Raw genomic sequence first — 14,202 nt, 5'->3', positions numbered from 1 at the left:
CAGAGGTTGCTCACCCTGATTGCACCTGAGGGCTTCTCCACCTCCCCCTGCTCCTGAGGGACGATTGAGGCAGCAGCTGCTGCTGGCACTGATGACGGCGCCAGCCCCCATCACTTCACGCTGTCAGCAGGTGCGAGCAGGGCGGGCACCATCAACACGTGGGAGCGGTGACAGCAGGAGCAGGGCTGCTGTCAGACAGGAGACCAGGAGGCGTGGCAGGAGGGGCTGTGTGGGGGCACAGGATGGGCCAAGATCCACCCCTGTGCCCACCACAGCCTTGCGGCCCACAGTTCCTTTCAGGGTGCACGAATATATGCACTGGGTCCGTAGTCCTAGCTAATAAAGAGGGAATATGCTAATTGACTGCCCCGCCCTCAAAGATGGTGGCACCCACAGCCAATAAGGAGGGAATATGCTAATTGACTGATACACTCTCAAAGGTGGCGGCGCCCACAGCCAATAAGGAGGGAATATGCTAATTGACTGATACGCCCTCAAAGATGGCGGTGCCCACAGCCACAAGATGGCGGCGCCCAGTCCCCTCAGCCCCACTGGGGCGGCAGGCGTGCAGGAAGGCTGGGCCCGTCCCCAGGCAGGCCCAGCCACTCCGTGCGCCTGCCTCTGGAGTCCCCCAGTCCCCTCAGCCGCCCAGCTGCTCAGGGTTGGCCTGAGGTTCAGGTGACCAGGGCCGGCAGAGGCTTGAGCTGCCGGCAGTGGCAGCAGCAGAGGTGTGATGGGGGATCGCCTTCCCCTGATCGCCGGGTCGCCTCCCAACCCTGAGGGCTCCCGGACTGTGAGAGGGGGCAGGCCGGGCTGAGGGGCCCCCCTCCAGTGCATGAATTTTCATGCACTGGGCCTCTAGTTAATAAATAATAGTACAGAATACACTCTGTGTTTTGTATACTCATAACTGTAAACCTACTTTTACCCCATCATGTATTTCAACTTTGTGTCTAACTATTTTAAGAAAAATTTTTTAAGTTGATTTCAGAGAGGGAGAGAGAGAGACATCAATCCGAGAAAGAATCATTGATCGGTTGCCTCCTGCACGCCTCCTACTGAAGGATTTTTTTTTTAATTAAATCTTTATTGTTCAGATTATTACATTTGTTCCTCTTTTTTCCCCCCCATAACTCCCCTCCTCCCAGTTCCCACCCCACCCTCCACCCTCACTTCCCACCCACTGTCCTCATCCATAGGTGCACAATTTTTGTCCAGTCTCTTCCCGCATCTCCCATACCCCTTTCCCCCCCAAGAATAGTCAGTCCATTCCCTTTCTATGTCCCTGATTCTATTATAATCACCAGTTCATTCTGTTCATCAGATTATTTATTCCCTTGATTCTTAGATTCACTTGTTGATAGATGCACATTTGTTGTTCATAGTTTGTATCTTTACCTTTTTCTTCTTCTTCCTCTTCTTAAAGGATACCTTTCAGCATTTCATATAATACTGTTTTGGTGGTGATGAACTCCTTTAGCTTTTTCTTATCTGTGAAGCTCTTTATCTGACCTTCAATTCTGAATGATAGCTTTGCTGGATAAAGTAATCTTGGTTGTAGGTTCTTGGCATTCATCACTTTGAATATTTCTTGCCACTCCCTTCTGGCCTGCAAAGTTTCTGTTGAGAAATCCGCTGACAGTCGTATGGGTATTCTCTTGTAGGTAACTGAGTTTCTTTCTCTTGCTGCTTTTAAGATTCTCTCTTTGTCTTTTGCTCTTGGCATCTTAATTATGATGTGTCTTGGTGTGGTCCTCTTTGGATTCCATTTGTTTGGGGCTCTCTGCTCTTCCTGGACCTGTAAGTCTATTTCTTTCACCAGGTAGGGGAAGTTTTCTGTCATTATTTCTTCAAATAGATTTTCAATATCTTGCTCTCTCTCATCTTCTGGCACCCCTATAATTCCGATGTTGGTAGGCTTGAAGCTGTCCCAGAGGCTCCTTACACTATCTTCATATTTTCGGATTCTTTTTTCATTTTGCTTTTCTGGTTGGGTGCTTTTTGCTTCTTCGCTTTTCAAATCTTTGACTTGATTCTTGCACTCCTCTGGTCTGCTGTTGGGTGTCTGTATAATATTCTTTATTTCAGTCAGTGTATGCTTAATTTCTAGTTGGTTCTTTATCACAACATCGAGGGTCTCATTAGATTTCTTGTAGATCTCATTAAGTTTATCGGCAGTTTCTAGAAAATTATTGAAAGACCTTAAAAGTGCAGTTTTGAGCTCTATAACCTCCATTTCTGTCATGTTTCTTTGTCTCCGCATTTTTTATGCTTTCTTGGTGCACCCTCTTGTGGTCTTTGTGTGCAGTCTTGTTGTAGTTAAGCCTTGATTGTTGTCGGCAATACTGGGGGTGATTTGACCTCCAGGCCAACTGGATATGAGAATCAGTTGTGTCTGCAGTGGGAGAACTTCTGTGCTGGATCTCTAGGGCGGTGCTAATCTAGCCTTTTCCTAAGGCTATCCCGAAAATGCCTCTGTGCAGGGCTTGGGCGGGGCGGGTCCCAGGGAATCTACAGGGTGGGCAGAGCGAGCAGTTATGGGTGCTCTCAGTCCCGTCCCCAGGGGCTCTGCCTCTCAGAGTCCCAGCAACCGCTGCGAACCTCGGAGAGAAAGCTGCCTTCGAGTTCCGACAGAAGCCAAACAGTCCCGTTTGAGTCTGGGTCCCTAGAGACTCGCCCGGATCTGGAGCTCAGAGTTGGAGACTCCCTCCCGATTGAAACAGACAACCGTGCCCTCCGCTGCCAGCCCCCTCCGCATGCACTCCACACCTTAGTATTTGACTTCAGCACTGTGCCTCCTCTGAGTCGGTATGCTATTCTCTTTCCTCCTAGTTGTAGAACTTCCACTCAGCCAGCCTCCTGTGGTTCTGGATGATGTCCGTTCCGTCTTTTAGTTGTATTTTGGAAGTGGTTGTTCGAGGCAGCAAACTCCGGCATTAACCTATGCTGCCATCTTGGTTTCTCTATCTCCTACTGAGGATTGAGCGCACAACCTGGGCATGTAGCCTCACCAGGAATCGAACTGTGACCTCCCGGTTCATAGGTCGATGCTCAACCACTGAGCCACAGTGGCCAGGCACCTTTGTATCTACTCTTACCACCAACTTTGTGTCTAACTTTTTTTTACAGATAGCCTCAGAACAAGTAACAGAACATCCTAAATAAAATGAATACTAAATTTCTATAATATTTTTTCTGCTTTTTTTTTATTGTTTGTTTTGTGTGGGTTTTTTGTTGTTGTTGTTGTTAATCCTCACCTGAGGATATTTTTTCCATTGCTTTTCAGAGAGAGTGGAAGGGAAGGAGGGAGGGAAGGAGGGAGGGGTGGAGAGAGAGAGAGAGAGAGAGAGAGAGAGAGAAAGAAAGAATGAGAGAAACATTGATATGAGAGAGACACATCAACTGCTTGCCTCCAACACCAGCCCTGATTGGGGATGGGGAACGAGCTGCAACCCAGGTACATGCCCTTGACCAGGAATCTATCCACTGAGCCACACTGGTCAGGGCTCTGCTGTTGTTTTTAATTTAATATGATAACAGTATCAAAATTTCACTGTCAATTGTATACAAAAAGGGTTTCTAAGAAGGTACCATTTTTTTAAATGTACCACTTCTTTATTTTTTTAAAATGGTACAGCCACTTTATTTTAATTTATTTATTTTAAATCCTTACCTGAAGATAGTTTTCCATTGATTTTCAGAGAGAGTGGCAGAGAGAGGGAAAGACAGAGAGAAATATCGATGTGAGAGAAACACATCGATTGATTGCCTCCTGCATGCATCCCCCACCAGAGCCCAGGCTGGGGAGGAGCCTGCAACCAAGGTGCGTACCCTTGACTGGAATTGAACCCGGGACCCTTCAGTCCGCAGGCCGAAGCTCTATCCACTGAGCCATACCAGCTAGGGCAGAAGGTACCATTTTTATTACTGCCTGTGGATCAATCTGAATGCTTAAGATAGTCTTTTGTTTTTCCCTAAGCTGAGTAACTGAAATTCAATGAAATCAAGGGAAGCAAAATGGCCTGGCTGGTGGTTAAGCATCAACTTATGAACCAGGAGATCATGATTAGATTCCCGGTCAGGGCACATGCCCAGGTTGTGGGCTTGATCACCAGTATGGGGCGTTCAGGAGGCAGCCACTGGATGATTTTCATCATTGATGTTTCTGTCTCTCTCTTTCCCCCTCTCCCTTTCTCTCTGAAATCAATAAAAATATGCACTGAGTGGCCAGATTATGACCGGCCAGATTATTATAACCACCCCATCAGTACAATGAAGTGAATTAGTTATGCAAATAATAATAATAATACCTTGAGAGTATTTGCTTAGGAAGTTTTCAATATTCAGTATTTTTGGAAGTGTCAATGAAGTACTGATGGGGTGGTCATAATAGTCTGGCCACTCAGTGTGTTTTAAAAATGAGAGAGAAGCAGAAGGGAGTGAAGTTAGTATAAGACCGTCAGAGGAAGCTTTGCCTTTATCCCCTCCACAGATACACTTGATGAGTAGAAGTATAGTTTCTGATCTCTATTCCTAGTTAATGATGAAGAATTGAGATATCACAGGTAGTCAGCGCTCCAGCTATGAAAGATTGTTGAACACCTTGAATTATACTCAGAAATAAATTGATGGTAAGAGTAGATGCAGCAGAACCAGTATAATGATTAACTTTTCTGTGATTTATACTTCAGGCGACTTGGCAATTGTGTTTTCTACTTTTAACCTTTTTCTCTAAGTCCTTAAATTACTACTTCTGTTTCATTCTTGCTCCCCTCTCCGTTTTTTATTTGTAGAGTTATCATACTATAGGAGTTTCTTAAAAATTAAGGTTAGAATTTGGGGTCAGTTAATGGCTTAGTTAATTCAGAGATTGACATTTCAGCTTTTTTTATTCCCTGTCCCTGGAAACTTTCTTTTGCTGAAAAATATCTTACTTGCATGCCAGCTATTTATACAGTAAGCTAAATCTTTCGAAAATAAGTTTTTTTATTCTGATAAGCCAGATTGCCTTCTTCTGTTTCTTGTAGCTAATGAGTACTGTAGTAGAGTTGATAGTAGAGTGTATTTACTACTTTTTGTGCAGTTGATACATTTTTAATAGCCTATTTGCATTTTATTGTATAGTTCTATATTAATTTTCTAATACAATACTCCCTAACACAGAAGAGGTTGAGCTCAATAAATCTATTTGTAAGGTTACCATGGAATGTGTTTCCCTCTCAAATCTTTGTTATAAAATTATGATTGTGTTCCTAGACCATCTTATAAAAGGCTAATTAGCCTGAATTGCTAGTAGTCATTAGTTGGAATTCCGGATCCAGGGAACAGGGGCCATTATGGATGAGAGAAAGTAATAAAAATGAAACTTTCTATTTGTGGGTTATGAAGTTGATTAGGCAAATGTCTCGTAGTTCTGTTTTCTTTTGCATCAATTTGATGGCCATTGGCTAATTGAGATTTACATTATCAGAAATCCCAGAGAACATCCACATCAGACCTGACAAAGAACTCTGGTCCAGGTTCTCTGGCTAGATTGGATCAAGTGCCCCACACTGCCAAGTGCCCAAACTATGAAAGGATTTATGATTGATAGGCAGCCCTACAAAATTTGCCTAGAGAAGTCAGTTCGTAGAAGGAAGCATGGGGCAGTAGAGAAGTGTGTGGGGTAGGTGACAGATGTCCACTAGCATGTGGAAGGACACTTTTGGATTAAGTCCACTTGGCTGCAGTGAGGGTTTTGGGTCGGGCAATGTGAAGTATAGTGTTACAGACAGGGCCACCTAAACAGAAACTGTGGTTCCAGGGAAGAGGGCCTTTCCTAGAGGGGGATTTTCACAGGACAGGCACCATCACCAACCTCCAGCATGGGGGATAGTGGAGCATTTAAACATTTGTAAATGGTTGACATAATGTTAAAACCAGTAGTCTCTAAAAGTAATGTAAGATGATCTTAGGGAAATGGGAAGAAAATATTAGAATTTCTAAGGTTTATTTTTATTTAAAAATGAAAGCTAGATTAAGCTTTACTAATTCTTAATAAGTGGATGATACTGGCATCCATGCCCCATGTGAAATGGTGTGCTGTTACTTCAAGTCCAGTAGTGCCAAAGAGATGGCAGTATCACACTCTCTTATTCATGTATGCCATTGCAATGTATTATAATTTAAATATAGACTTTGAGATTATATGATTTAATTTCAGTTATTCTAATTCTTCAAAATGGCCAAATGGCTTTAAAAGGTTGTTTCAAATGTAACTGAATGATAAGGTGCTAGGAACTATCCTAAGTGCTTTGTGCAGATTATTCATTTAATTCTTTACAAGATTCTAAGAGGTAGGTGTTGTCATAAACCCCATTGTTCAGGTGGGAAGCTGAGGAACTGAGCAGCTTAATAACCTTCCACGGTTAAGTAGCAGAACCAGACGCAAACCTAGGTAGTTCGGCTTCATGCTTCAGGTATGCTTAGTTGCTTTGCTGTGCTGCTCATGAGGCAGATAGTTATTGAATGAATTCAAACAAATTGGTAGATAAGGATTGAAAATTTAACACTATAATTTAGAAAGTGAATGCCATCAAGGGAACTTTTCCATTTAGCTCTGCATATGTATCATTGTGAAGATACCTTTTTCAACTTTGGTAGCCATTCAAACCACATATCCAAATAACTCACACTATCAAATCACTGTATTAAAATCTATAACCCACAGTTTACAAAACAAGCCCAAATAAACTCCAGTTTCATTGTTCTCACTTAATTATCAATAATTTATAGTGGAAATAAAAAAATTAGTATAAGTAAGACAAAAATTTTAAATGTTGACTTCATTTAAATCACATTTGTTATATTTTTAGTGTACACAATGTGGTACATACAGAATTTATAAACTGTATATGTTAGGGATATATGCTTAAATGATCTTATTGATGTGGATATAATAAATATATGTGGGGGGGGCATTTTTTTAAGCTGTAAAGGAAAAGTCATTAGAGAAAGCAAGAATAGGTCATTGTGTTCAACATGAAATTGAAAAAAAAATAATGATCAGGTCCTGAGGAGAGTGGCAGTTTTTAAAATTTGTTTCCCCTAATTTTAATTCTAGTCAGTCTATTGATCATCAGAAACAGCTGAAAAAAAACACAGGGTAGATTTCAACCCTAAAGAATGTCTCTTTTTTTCAGAAATTGAGCATTCAGAAACAAGAAGAATAGAGGAAATCATCCCAGGCACTTTTTTTGTATGAGTATTTACTTTAAGGATATAACTTTAGGTTTTAGGAACTTGAATGAAAGTTACTATTAAAAATCAAAGAATTGAGGAAGTTTCAGAGTTATGAATAAGATTAAAAGTTAGCATATTCTCGGGAAATATTTCAGCCTTTAGTATTTCTTTGGTGGGATTGATGAAGGTAAGTTAATGAACACCATACTAGAAACCTCAAATAAGTGATTATAATGTTACCGTTTGCTCTATAATCAGAAGATGAGCAAGGGGCTGACTTTCAACCCTCTGTACAAAATATAGATTCCCTCTAGTTCCTCAGTCTATCCCATTTACTTCTTATGATTTTTTTTATAAGCAGATCAAGCTTCATTATAAAATTTTCTAATATACTGTGAGATGCTGTCTTTTGTTTTTAACTACCTCCTCTGTGGAAGTTGTCAGAGACCTTATTGCTTATTCTTTAATAAAAATATCCAAATTATGGAGATTGTATCTTCAGTTGACAGAACCATAGTTTGTTGGTCATTAGAGTCTGGTCATTATATTTTTCATAGTACTGAGTAATTGGTAAATTAATCTTCACAATTATAGATTCTACTGCAGGTGTCCTTAGCTCCTGAATAAGCTTTATTGAAGTATATCCCTAGTTATATTTATAAACAATATTTTTTAAAATATATTTTATTGATTTTTTTACACAGAGGAAGGGAAAGGGATAGAGAGTTGGAAACATCAATGAGAGAAAACATCGATCAGCTGCCTCCTGCACACCCCCTACTGGGGATGTGCCCACAACCAATGTACATGCCCTTGACCAGATTCGAACCTGGGACCTTTCAGTCCGCAGGCTGATGCTCTATCCACTGAGCCAAACAGGTTAGGGCGATATAAACAATAATATTAATGCAGCATCATCACACACTTCTTTTAGCATTTCTCTAGAAAGCCTTTAAAGTATCTGCCCAGTAAATAAAAAAGTTGTGGTACATTTACAGCATGAAATACTATGCAGCAATAAAAAAGAAGGATCTCTTAACTCTTTGAGACAGGATGGAGGGACCTGGAGAGTATTATGCTAAGAAAATAAGCCAGTTGGAGAAAGACAAGTATCACATGAGCTCACTCATATGTGGAATCTAATGAACAAAATAAACCTATGAACAAAATAGATCCAGAGACATAGAAGCATAGAATAGACTGATGAATCTCAGAGGGAAGGTGGGGGTGGGGGTGGGTGAGTGGTAACCAAAGAACTTGTATGAGCATATGCATAACCTATGGATACAGATAATAGTGTGGTGAAGGCCTGGGAGGGGGCATGGATGGGGTAGAGTGAGTCAATGGTGGGGGGCGAGGAGAGAAAGGAGATATCTGTAATACTTTAAACAATAAAGATAAATTTTTAAAAAAGCATCTGCCTTTATGAAATTAGCTCTTGGCTCTGATTAGCATTATGAATGGAGAACTCATATATCCTCTAGGAATCTCATGTCCCTATTCCTGTTTTTGTGGTATTGTTTAACTTGTTCCTGAATGTCTTGTAAATTGGTAATTCCACTTGGCAAAAGTTTAGTGGCTGTGTTTTGTAAGACAAGAATACTTTATAGGAGATGCTCTATATTTCTTGGGGCATCACCTCGTAAGAATAAAAGTTTATTGCTCATTTTTAATGATGCTGGAATGCATTGGGGATTCAGGTCTGAGCCCTCCATTTTAAAGTTTCCTATCAACCTTTAACCTAATGTTTTTAGTACCTAATTGATAATTTTTGCCTAATTCATTATTTACAACTGTTTCTTCTGAATTTATTAGCTGAAATTATCTATGAAAAAGAATTTACTTTTTCAACTATTTAGTGCCCCCTGAAATAAGATTCTTATAAGAAAGGCAAGATAAAACTTGCTTTCTTATTATATGTAGTTTACAACCTCCATTGGAGACTAATGACAGGGTTTTTAAAATGTTATTATTAATTCATAGACTTTTATGTAGTTAATGTGCTCTTTATTCATTGTGGTAATTCTTCTTGATGCAAGTTGGTTTTTGTATCCACACTAAAAGATTCTCTAGGCTAATCTTGTACATTGTTCATTTCCTGTCCCAGACCTTGCATAACCCAATCTGCAAGGTGTCCTAGTTCCTTTTTGTGGGAAAAGGCTTTTTAGAGGCCACAATGTGGGTACAGGGAAAGCTTATTGCTGCTAGGCCTTTTCGGTAGGCCGACCTTGAACAAGCACACGCTCTCTCAGATTTACAAAAAGGTACCAACCAGCTTATACTGATATTTCCATTCCAGTGTAAGTTTATAGGGCTTTTACTCTGTGACTGGTATCGTTATCTTTTTTCCCGTTACATTAAAAATTTTGGTTCCTAAGGTTATTAACATAATTCCTTACTTGCTTTGTCCTACACTATATCTGTACTAGTTTTAAAATCATATCAGTGGGTTAGTTCTAACAGTATGACTACTGAATGCTATTTTATATTTGTTCTTTAGTCTTAGACTGTATTTCTGTGGTATGTATAGTAAAAATTCTGTTTTAAAGTTGTTTGAAGTAATTCTTTTTTTTTTAATCTTCACCAGATGAATTTTTTTTTTCTTCTAGAGAGAGAGTGGAAGGGAAGGGGAGAGACAGAGAGAGAGAAACATTGATGTGAGAGAGACACATTGATTGATTGCCTTCCTGCCTGTGCCCCTACCAGGGATTGAGCCTACAACTGAGTTACTGTGCCCTTGACTAGGATAGAACCTGGAACCCTTCAGTATGCGAGCTGACCCCCTATCCCCTGAACTAAATTGGCTAGGGCTTTGCCTAGCTTTTTTTTCTTTCTTTTTTAAAAAAAATATATTTTATTGGTTTTTTACAGAGAGGAAGGGAGAGGGATAGAAAGTTAGAAACATCAATGAGAGAGAAACATCGATCAGCTGCTTCCTGCACACCCCCTACTGGGGATTTGCCCGCAACCAAGGTACATGCCCTTGATCGGATTCGAACCTGGGACCCTTCAGTCCACAGGCTGACGCTCTATCCACTCAGCCAAACCAGTTAGGGCATTTGCCTATCTTTTTAAAATTTTATATATATGTGTTCTCACTCCATGGCATTACTGTGAGAATTGTCATCATTCCCTTTTTACAGTATCAAAGTACTCCACAAACCTTCATTCATTGATTTTTGGGTGTTTTATCAGCTGACTTTAGGAGCCAGTGTCTATTAGTGGGAAGGGAAAAAGAAGGCAATAGATGTTTCTTAAGCTCTGTGTCATTTTCTCTGTAGGTAGTATAGTTTTTCCTAAAGAGGAGGAAATTGAAGTTCAGTAAGGTGTAGTGACATAATCCAGATCACATGGCCAATAAGAGACAGAGCCATACATAGTTCAGGAAATAACTTGGGTTAAAGTTCATTTCTTTCTGATAGAGCAAGAATAAGTCACCTAGCATTTCAGCGGTTTTAAGGCTCATATTGATGATTTTTAATGTAATATTTCAAAGGGTCTTGTTTTTTTCTAGCTTTTTTGTTTGCTTGTTTGTTTTGGGTGGCTCTTAAGAATCTGATTAGAAAATACACACCTCACTTTTGTGTTTTAAAAATAATTTTTGAGAGTTATATTTTTAAATGTACAATATATAAAATGCTTAGTATATAACCAATACTATTAATAAAAAAGGGAATTTTAAAATTATCCAGAATCTGAAACCCTTACTAATCTTGCTATTTAAACTATTTAGTTCTTTAAACCAGTTTTCAGAAAGGCCAGATTTATTGTGTATATTTTCCTTCAATTTTAATCGGAAATGGATGCCTAGAGCATCTGTTTATTGTTAATATGGCTGGTTTGCAGTAAGAATAACTATTTCTAATTTTAGATACCTGCTAATATGTGAGGATCATAAATCCCCTATCTCTTTCTCTTCTCTCAACTATACACATGGAAATTCTTTCTCTTAAAAATGTGTTGTCCTAAATTTAACCAAAAATTTTTTTTCTATTCTAGTTTGGGAATACCTGCTACTGCAATTCAGTTCTTCAAGCACTTTATTTTTGTCGTCCATTTCGGGAAAAAGTTCTAGCATACAAGAGTCAACCTAGGAAGAAGGAGAACCTTCTTACCTGCTTAGCGGATCTGTTCCATAGCATAGCCACCCAGAAGAAAAAGGTTGGAGTAATACCTCCCAAGAAGTTCATAACAAGATTACGGAAAGAAAATGGTAATCCTTTACTTGAGAAGCTCTCACGTTTCTCCTGATTAGGGCACTAATCTTAGCTCTCAAGACCTAAATGGCCTCCCAGAGGCCCTATTTCCCAATAGTATCACACCGGGAATTAGGGTTTCAACTTATGATTTTAGCGGGGACACAATGTATGAAGTCTGTAACATGATCTGTAAGTGTACTGTTATATGCAAATCAGCGAGCTGAACAGAGGACACCTTTAGTAAGCCAAATTTGGAGTCTTTATTACTCCAGCAGTCTCAGAGGAGTTGCCTCTCAAAGTCTGAGCAAAGTAACATGGAGGAAGCTTTCCCTTTATACCAGCCGTGGGCAAACTACGGCCCGTTTGAAATGAATAAAACTAAAAAAAAAAAAAGACCGTACCCTTTTATGTAATGATGTTTACTTTGAATTTATATTAGTTCACACAAACACTCCATCCATGCTTTTGTTCCGGCCCTCCGATCCAGTTTAAGAACCCATTGTGGCCCTCAAGTCAAAAAGTTTGCCCACCCCTGCTTTATACCCTCCTGGTTTCTTTGTCTCCGAAATATGGGGCTTCCGAACCTTTTGCAGGCTTTGCAAAGAACCCTATGTATTGGGAGATATTTTGCAGGAAGCTTGTAGCCTTGAACACAGCACAATTCAGTAACCTTGAACACAACACAATTCAGATAACTAAAAGACACCTGGCATGGGAATAACCAGGGACAGACCAGACCCCTTATGTCAGCAGAGTGGCTTGCAAGGCCAGATAATTGAGCTTATTTTCCCTATTATTCGAGCAAGTGTGTTTACAGAAGCCAAGAATAGCAGAGTTAATTCACAGAACAAAGGACCATATATGTTTAGTGGAAAATTTCAAACAGCAGTTTTTACAACATAGAGGTTATGAGAACAAGATGGAGTGCCTATGCTTCAGTACAATGATTTTTAAAATTTTAGATTGACTCAAGAGTTCAAGTTACTGTGTTGTGAAAGTTTTGTGTGGTCAAATACCCATAGCTTTATATGTTTGCTTCTCAAAGCTGGTATTAAAAACAGTGTTTATTACGTTTTAATTGTTAAATATTTTCTGAATTTTTTGTGTATAGGCAGAGTGAATTGATGCACAATAGACTTCTTAAATACCTTGTTGCATGAGACTAATTCCAAATTAAATATTCCAGACCTATCTCATAAGTTTTGTTTTCATGTTTCTGTACTTTAGAAACAATATTTAATAGAAAAGCATTTTTATTATTTTGATGCTGGTGGTATTTGTAAGTATGTTTTGAAATATATTTTTGGCTTTTGAATTTTTCCTGGATAAATATGTAGAGAAGAGCATACAAATCAAAGAGGATTTAATAGGTTATCCATTGCATAACTTCCTTCTGAGATTTTATTTGCTGGTTTGTTTTAAATCTGTGCAAAAATAGGTTGCCCATTTCAGTATTTCCACTAACTTTCAGTTTCTCTGTTCTTAAATGTTTCCTTCCATGTATGTTATAAACTTCATGTTTTATAGTCTCAGTAGATACTAGCTTCATATTTTTAAACTATTGTTGCCTTATATAGCTAATCATTTTTATATCCTTTGGAAAGATTCTATTTTAATTTAATTTAATTTAATTTTTTTAAAAATATATTTTATTGATATTTTACAGAGAGGAAGGGAGAGGGATAGAGAGTTAGAAACATCGATGAGAGAGAAACATCGATCAGCTGCCTCCTGCACACTCCCTATTGGGGATGTGCCCGCAACCAAGGTACATGCCCTTGACCGGAATCGAACCTGGGACCCTTGAGTCTGCAGGCCGACGCTCTATCCACTGAGCCAAACCGGCCAGGGCTCTATTTTAATTTTAGTAATGAAAGTTTTTTTTTTAAATTTTGTGTCCCCCACTCAAAACATAAGAGGACTGTGGCACAGTGCTCCTAAGTGCAGTATGATCAGACCTGCTCTGTACATCTTATCTTTGATGATGTGAAACTGGCTGAATATTTGAGTTAATTATTATATATTTAGTTCCTACTGTGTACCTGGCACTATGCAGAACTAGGGACATAGAAATAAGACAAAGCCTCTCGCCTTGAGGGAGCTGACATTCTAGTGGGGAAGTCAAACAATAAAGAGTTATGTAGTATAACGTGTCATAACTGTGCTGAAAAATAAACCAGGGAAAGGGGATGGAGAATGAGGGAGTTGATAAGTGGTATTAGATTAGAACTTTGAAGTGAGAAACAAGCCATTAGAAGGTCTGAGGCAAAATAGTCTTAAGCAGATAGAACAGAAACTGCAGTTGCCCTAAGTGCTAAGAGGACATCAAGAGAATTAGTGTAGCTAGAGTGGAATAAGATGAAGATAAGTTAGAGAACGGCAGGGCCTAGACCTTGGGTTTTATTTTGAAAGCTACGGGAAGCCACTGAGAGTTGTGGGTAGATGGGCAGGTGATATGTTCTGATCTGTGTTAGGGAAAGAGCTTTCTGGCTGCTAGGTGGCCACTTTGTGGGAATGGGTAGGCTGGGCAACGTGAGAAAAAGCAGGGAGACCCGCCCGGGGACTATTGGAGTGATTTACATAAGAAATGAAACCATCTGTTTAAAATTAGTAACTTTCTCCAGGCTTTCTATTATTTTGGAAGAATTAAAACAGGTTGGTGATCTAATTATGTTAGCTAGAGTTGACTCAACTGGAGAGTGTGGGATCATTTACGGTGGCCTTGAGCATCAGATCAGATGGCATCTACAGCTGTGCTCTGACATTGAATCTTGGCATTGTA

At 39.6% G+C, this 14,202-nt stretch overlaps 1 protein-coding gene across 4 annotated transcripts in view; it reads left to right on the top strand.

Moving 5' to 3' along the window:
• USP12 (ubiquitin specific peptidase 12) overlaps nucleotides 1-14,202 on the top strand; it is a 119,476-nt gene that overhangs the window by 60,941 nt on the left and 44,333 nt on the right. For all 4 annotated transcript variants that reach the window (XM_059684063.1, XM_059684065.1, XM_059684066.1 and 1 more), the window contains exon 3: nucleotides 11,221-11,434. In XM_059684063.1, coding sequence (XP_059540046.1) covers nucleotides 11,221-11,434 — 214 coding nt within the window. The remainder of the gene's footprint in view (nucleotides 1-11,220; nucleotides 11,435-14,202) is intronic.

Source organism: Myotis daubentonii, chromosome 2 (genome assembly GCF_963259705.1).
Source record: "Myotis daubentonii chromosome 2, mMyoDau2.1, whole genome shotgun sequence".
Classification (NCBI taxonomy): Eukaryota; Metazoa; Chordata; class Mammalia; order Chiroptera; family Vespertilionidae; genus Myotis; species Myotis daubentonii.
Note: the sequence above shows the minus strand (reverse complement) of the source record. Positions and strands in the feature narration are given on the sequence as shown.